Source organism: Zingiber officinale, chromosome 7B (genome assembly GCF_018446385.1).
Source record: "Zingiber officinale cultivar Zhangliang chromosome 7B, Zo_v1.1, whole genome shotgun sequence".
Lineage (NCBI taxonomy): Eukaryota > Viridiplantae > Streptophyta > Magnoliopsida > Zingiberales > Zingiberaceae > Zingiber > Zingiber officinale.
In genome coordinates, this window is record NC_055999.1 from 100,770,060 (window position 1) to 100,776,488 (window position 6,429).

Sequence of the window (6,429 nt, forward strand, 5' to 3'; positions counted from 1 at the left end):
TTTTCATAAGTAGAGTATAAAATTTATAAATTTAATATCAAAACTATTATTATTTTTATTTAAAAGTTGATTTATGAGTTTAACGAACATGTTCACGAGCTAACGAGTCGAATATTGTGAAGCTTGAGCTTTATTTATTTATCTTAACGAGACTCATTAAACGAGCTCAAACGAACTTTTATCGAATCGAATTTCGAATAGCTCACGAGCGACTTGGCTCATTTACACCCCTAGATGGAGCACGGTTCCCCTACATCACGACCGTCGGATGGATTGATCACATCGTGATCGTTCATTTTTATATATAGTCAAAATTCTAAAAATGGAAAATTAGGCAACGGTGGCAGTAATGTGATTATCTCACAGCATAATGGCAATTGTTTAGTTGAGACCAGCACGAACATATTAAAATGGCAAGGACCAAGGGGTTTTCAATCAATTTCGACTCCGTGACAAAGTGGCAACTCGCGCTTTCTTACGACTGGCCTCCGATTTCTGTACCCCAATTCCTCGTTCATCCTCTCTTCCCTGCTTGAGTCGATCCTACAATCCTCACTTCTTCTTCTAGTAATCGATCGTGCTTATTCTGGAACCGGACTTTTATTGTGTTTGGGTCTAATTGTTTTTTTTTTTTTTATCCAGATTGTTAGGGATTGTTCGCATATTTCGATTGATGGAAGCGACAGCGAGCCTTCGATCTCCGCAGATCCTCTACAGAACTCGCCGATTTGGTCCGAGATACTCCATCTTCGGCGTCCATCGGATGGGTTTCCTCTCTTTCGAGTCCAAACCCCATCTCGGATTCAAGGTAATTGATATTGGTTCATTTGGCTAGAACCAGTGAAAAGGCGATGCTTTTTCCAGATTATATGCAGATTCTTTCCTTTTCCCGGTCTTTATTGTTAGATTTACTCACTTGATGCTTTTTGGCAGGGCCATATTCCGATCCAACTGTCGAACTATGGGCCACAACGATTAGGTGCACGGAGGAGTATTGTCAGGGCATCATCGTCTTCTTTCATGGAGGATTCATCGCGAATTGCACCTCTCCAACTGGAGTCTCCGGTTGGGCAATTCCTATCTCAGATCCTTGTCAACCATCCTCATCTCTTACCTGCTGCCGTCGAGCAGCAACTTGAGCAACTCCAGACCAATCGTGAGGCTGAGATGAACAAGGAGGAGCCTGCTCCTTCGGGGACCGATATTGTTTTGTACAGGTAAAATATATACATTCCTGTCAGATAAACCTTATTTGTTCACAGAGATTGAAGACATTCAGGTTTGCCTAGAGTCATTGCATATTACATGGTGGGGTTTTAGGTCAAAACATCATTGTACGTTTGGTTTGCACGAATGACTATCTCATTCCTGATAGCAAAATTGATATTCCTGTGTTTTGGAAGCAAGATGAATTTGGAAGCTAATTCAGGCAAAATTATTGTTCTTTATCAATCAAGAATAATTATACTACTGTTTATCAATTCCATTGAACCAATATAGAATTTGAATTGTTCCAAGAGATTCATGTCCTTTCTTCATTTTTTTAGGAGAATTGCTGAGGTCAAAGCTAATGATAGGGAAAGGACTCTTGAAGAGATATTATACACATTAGTTATCCAAAAGTTTGTTGAAGCTGATGTTTCCTTGGTTCCTGCGATATCGCAATCAGACCCTTCTGGCAGGGTTGACCAGTGGTCATCACAGGATGAAAAACTTGAAAAGCTACATTCTTCCGAAGCTTATGAAATGATTAAGAATCACTTAGCTCTTATACTGGGGCAGCGATTGGGTGACTCCAACTCTGTGGCGCCTATTAGCAAGCTTAAAGTTGGCCAAGTTTATGCTGCTTCTGTCATGTATGGCTACTTCCTCAAGAGAGTGGACCAAAGGTTCCAACTAGAGAAATCAATGAAGATTCTCCCTTGGGGTTCAGAGGAAGAGGAGAGTGCTATTAAACAAGCAATACTGGATGAGTCCAGACCATCTGCCCCAATAGAATTAACACATCCTGAGGCGTCGTCATGGTCTTCATCAAGCTTTAACCACGATGGGTTTGGGAATGGAATGAAATCCCGTCGTTTGCGGTCATATGTCATGTCATTTGATTCTGATACTCTTCAAAGATATGCTACAATTAGATCGACCGAAGCCTTTAACATTATTGATAAGCATAATGAGGCTCTATTTGGGAGGCCTGAGATTGTCTTCACACCAGAAGGAACTATTGATTCTTCAAAGGATGAGCTCATCAAGATCAGTTTTGCAGGTTTGAGGAGGCTTATCTTGGAGGCTGTCACTTTTGGTTCTTTCCTTTGGGATGTTGAAAGCTATGTAGATTCTAGGTATCATTTCGTGACTAACTAGTTAGTCCACTATTAGACTCGGAAGCAATTGATGGATATGAGGATGCAACGATTCCCTATTTGGAGTTCAGATGGCAGTATGACTAATGATAGCATGGTAACTGTCAGATGCATAATATAGTTAGAGGGTCTTTGTATCCCTGTAATATAGTTGGGGTCTTTGTAACTTTCAGCTTCTTCAGTAATATTGTTGAGGGTGTACATACAAAAACTTGCCTTTTGGACCCCCTAAACTTTGTTCAAGATGTAAACTTTGTTCAGTGTCTAGTACCTGTCATAATGTAGAAAATTGAGGTTTGCACATCCATGATTATTCACTTGTACCTTTTTTTTTTACGAGTACTTTTTAGAGAACTATTATAGAAGTTGGTTTCAACATTGAAAGGCTCACTCATATGGACTTATCCTCGTCACCCTCAATAAATTTAGGGCTTTATTTGTGGTTAGACCTTTTGTTAAGCAATCTACAGGGATATTGTTATACTTTGCACAGAACTTATTTGGATGCATCCCCACAAACTTGAATTTGAGTTGCTTTCTATACAGACCATTTTATGTTCTTTAGGCCATGTACTTGACTTAAAATCCATGTAAATTTTAAACTTTATCATTAGTTTGTATGTAGTTTTATACAATTCATCCTGCATTTTGCATGAAAATTGAAAATGGGCATGAAAAGAATTCAAGATCTTAAACCATATTGTAATTGAAATCCTAGATTATATTAGTCTTTTTCTGTGTTAGATGGGAAAGTTGAGTGGACCTTAAGCTGAAGCCACAAAAGTGTGTTGGTCTCGTCTCATCTCATGGCTTGGCTTCCTATAGCTTGGTCCTATCTTTCACCATTTTACGCTTGTACAACTTTTTCTATAGAGGAAAATGCCTTTCAGTCAATATCAACATTCCTTGTTTTTTTTTCTTTTGGTTTTGGTTTAATAATTTGGTAGAAGAAACCCCTCATTAAAAAAATAAGTTAATAATACAAATATTGATAAAAAGAAAATATTTCCAAATAGATTTTAGTAATATAATAAAAAGGACAAAAATTGAAAGGGTCTTCCTTATTTTTGAAATCATCGAGATAATATCCCATTTTAATTTTTAATAAAAGGGTGCTCTATCCTCATGTATAGTTATTTAACTATTTTTCATTATACTATTTTCATTATGATCTTTTGTATATATTTTCCGTCTAAAATCTGAACCGTAGTTGTTACAATTAAACTGTCACACAATTATAGCAATTACAGTTTCGTAGTTACTATAACTGTTTAACAATTTGAAATCATAGTTGCTACAACATAAATGTTAGGTAAGAAAGGTCATAACTTTTGACTCAAATTGAATTACGGGATGCACAATATATTAAATCGAACATTGTTCAAATATCTACATTTGTTACTAAGTGTAACCCATAACGGTCCCGTCTTAGGTTCAAAAAATATCTTTTAAAGTTTTTTCAAAGTTTCAAAAAATTTTAATCCTCTTTATTAAGGTTATTTTCATATTGTAGCAGCTATGAAATCATAGCTGCTACACTACCATAGTTGTTACAATTATAATAATTGTAATAACTGCGAATAGTAGTAGTTACAATTATAAACTACAACTTTTAAGTTGTAGTAACTATTATAAATATTGTAAAAAATTATAGTTTTGTAATTATTATAATGTTCAGAATTTAAGCGGAAGATATAACCGAGAGTGTGAAATAATATTAGAAATGGTACCTAAGGATAATTATATCATGATACATAGAGCATCCTTTTAATAAAAAAATAGGCATCATTTTGGTTTTTGCCCTATTAAAAAAAATCCATTGTGTTTGAATTTTTTTTTTTTTAAAAAAACTATTTTTAATATAAATTATTTCTCAACAACAAACTGAAAATGCAAAGTAATTTTTTTTTTCTTTCAAAATCTACAACTCCAGACGAAAAATCTTGAAAGATTTGCAAAAACTCTCATTGCCATATTCAATCGAAAAGGGGCAATTAAATACCATCCTCTGCACATGTTCTGCCCTAATAAGCATTTCTTCTCGTATCTTTTTCCTTCCTTCAGAATTGACTCCACTTCTACGTTAATATTGAAACCACACAGTGCATGCATAACACGGAGCCCATATAGAGAACAATGAGGGAGATGGGAAAAATAAAGTACAGGCAAATTGTAAAGCTCTCTTTTCTCCCTTCTTCAATCGCTCCACACCTCCCTAGCTAGCTTAGCTTCTCTAGTATATATCATCTGTTCTGCTTCAAATGGACCACGCTAGGAAAAATTGCTCGAAAGCAATGACTTCCATTGAGTAGGCCCGAAAGCTCAAGCATTGCTTTTCTTTACATGAATTGATGAGAGGCAGAAAACGAGGCCATTTGCTATCCTTGGAGCGAGAACCTTGAGATAGATAAGGCAATGTCGTCGTCCCATGAAGGAGAAGTTTCTCTTGATCTCTCCCTTCAAATTGGCCCTCCAACCACTGATGATCTCGCTCTCTCCGACATAAGCATGTTTCAGAGGCCTCGAGAAGCACACCAGATCACTTCTCCCAGCAATATTGTATGCCTGGTGAACCCCTACTTCCGCCCATCGCCGATGCAGCTGCCGGCGTGGAGCATAAACCACCACCGCCGGCATGATCACCATCTCGAACTTCAGGTGCAGAATTACCGAAACGCCATGGTGAGATCGAGACTCATGGCGTTCGAGTATCCGACAATGAAGCAGAGCGCGAGAGCACCGAGGATGCGATGGACCAGCAGCCTTCATGCGCACTTTGTCAATGCTGTTCACCTCCTCGGCGGCCATGAGAGTATGCATTCATCGATCTCATCCTGAACCCAATGTAGTTTTTTTTTTCTTTTCTTTTCTTTTTTTAATTATCTTTAATAATCAATCTGAGAAAGAAACTAGACTGAATTTTGTATATTTTGATGATGATCAACTGTAGAAGCTACGCCAAAGTCAATTTTAGAGCTGATGGATGTGAAAGGTCTCACTCTTGCCCATGTCAAGAGCCACTTACAGGTACACTCTAATTCCTCTTTCTAGACCTCATCGTCATTCTTTATCATCTTGAACGCTGTTTCTATGATTTTCTCTCTCCATGCATTTTGTTGTCTGAGATGAACTAGAGTGAGAGTTATGATTCTGCTTCCGCAGAGTACAGAAAAGGCCAGCGAGAGAGATAGACAGAGAAGAAAAGTAGCCATTATTTCACAATTCTGTCAAGATATAACAAAACTTTTCCAACCTCAACAAATCACAAAAGCATCAACCTCGGCATTAGAAGAATCCTTTCATTAATTAACAGCAGTAGGAAAAAGACAAACTATGAATATTATTGCATGCCATCTCTCTCTAGTGTTTCTAGCTTCTTACTGTAGCCTTTGTCCATTTTTTGGTTTGCAGATGTATAGAGCTCTTAACTCTAGCGACAAACCTACAGCTTCAACAGGTTGATCCTGTTGCTTTCCATTTGAATTTTTTAAGATTCTTTTGTTATTTGTTCCCCCATTTTGTTAGCATCATGTTTTGCTAGTTTGACTTGACCTAAATCTGCATGTATTTTGATCCCATAAAAGCTCTTTTATGCTTTTTCACACATTAAAATTCTGATTCAAGCCAGTGTTCTTGAATAAGGCCAATCTGAAGTGTTTATTGAAGAAGATTTAGCACCAGGAAGCAGTGACCGACCACCAAACCATCATGTTTTGGATTCTAATGCCACCAGGTGGAATAATTAATTAACTTTGGTTTCCTTAATCATTTTATCTTAGTAATCTTAATGAGTTTTTAAAGCTGGAATAATACAGGATCCAGCTTCAATTCAGTTCAGACTCTGAGGTATAAAATTGTTTTTTTTCCTAAAAAGAACTATTTCTTCTCAAAAACATTGTTCTGAAAGTTTGAATTACTGAATTTGGAGTTTATCAGGATCGTTGTAGATCAAATGGCTCAAATTCTTTTTCGTGTGATGGTCAGGAAAGGAAAGATTCAAGCTTGGAATTCACCTTGGGAAGATCAGGCTGGCAATCCACATTGTAGTGGAACAAGATTGAAGTAA

At 37.1% G+C, this 6,429-nt stretch overlaps 2 protein-coding genes across 2 annotated transcripts; both read left to right on the plus strand.

Moving 5' to 3' along the window:
* Positions 1-429: 429 nt before the first annotated feature.
* Positions 430-2,668, plus strand: LOC122006527 (UV-B-induced protein At3g17800, chloroplastic-like). Its single transcript, XM_042562071.1, has 4 exons — positions 430-567; positions 643-808; positions 934-1,217; positions 1,548-2,668. The coding sequence occupies exons 2-4, from the start codon at positions 674-676 to the stop codon at positions 2,362-2,364; spliced, it is 1,236 nt and encodes a 411-aa protein (XP_042418005.1). The 5' UTR covers positions 430-567; positions 643-673; the 3' UTR covers positions 2,365-2,668.
* Positions 2,669-4,778: 2,110 nt separating this feature from the next.
* On the plus strand, positions 4,779-6,429 carry LOC122004619. The gene is made up of 5 exons (XM_042559476.1): positions 4,779-5,175; positions 5,314-5,390; positions 5,775-5,820; positions 6,179-6,209; positions 6,300-6,429. Exons 1-5 carry the CDS (start codon positions 4,779-4,781, stop codon positions 6,427-6,429), a joined length of 681 nt encoding a protein of 226 aa, XP_042415410.1.

Coding starts and splice junctions, on each gene's coding strand:
- LOC122006527 (XM_042562071.1), top strand. CDS start 674: ATGGAAGCGACAGCGAGCCTTCGATCTCCGCAGATCCTCTACAGAACT. Junction 809..933: donor AACCCCATCTCGGATTCAAG/GTAATTGATATT, acceptor GCTTTTTGGCAG/GGCCATATTCCGATCCAACT. Junction 1,218..1,547: donor ACCGATATTGTTTTGTACAG/GTAAAATATATA, acceptor TCATTTTTTTAG/GAGAATTGCTGAGGTCAAAG.
- LOC122004619 (XM_042559476.1), top strand. CDS start 4,779: ATGTCGTCGTCCCATGAAGGAGAAGTTTCTCTTGATCTCTCCCTTCAA. Junction 5,391..5,774: donor ATGTCAAGAGCCACTTACAG/GTACACTCTAAT, acceptor TTTGGTTTGCAG/ATGTATAGAGCTCTTAACTC. Junction 6,210..6,299: donor AATTCAGTTCAGACTCTGAG/GTATAAAATTGT, acceptor GGAGTTTATCAG/GATCGTTGTAGATCAAATGG.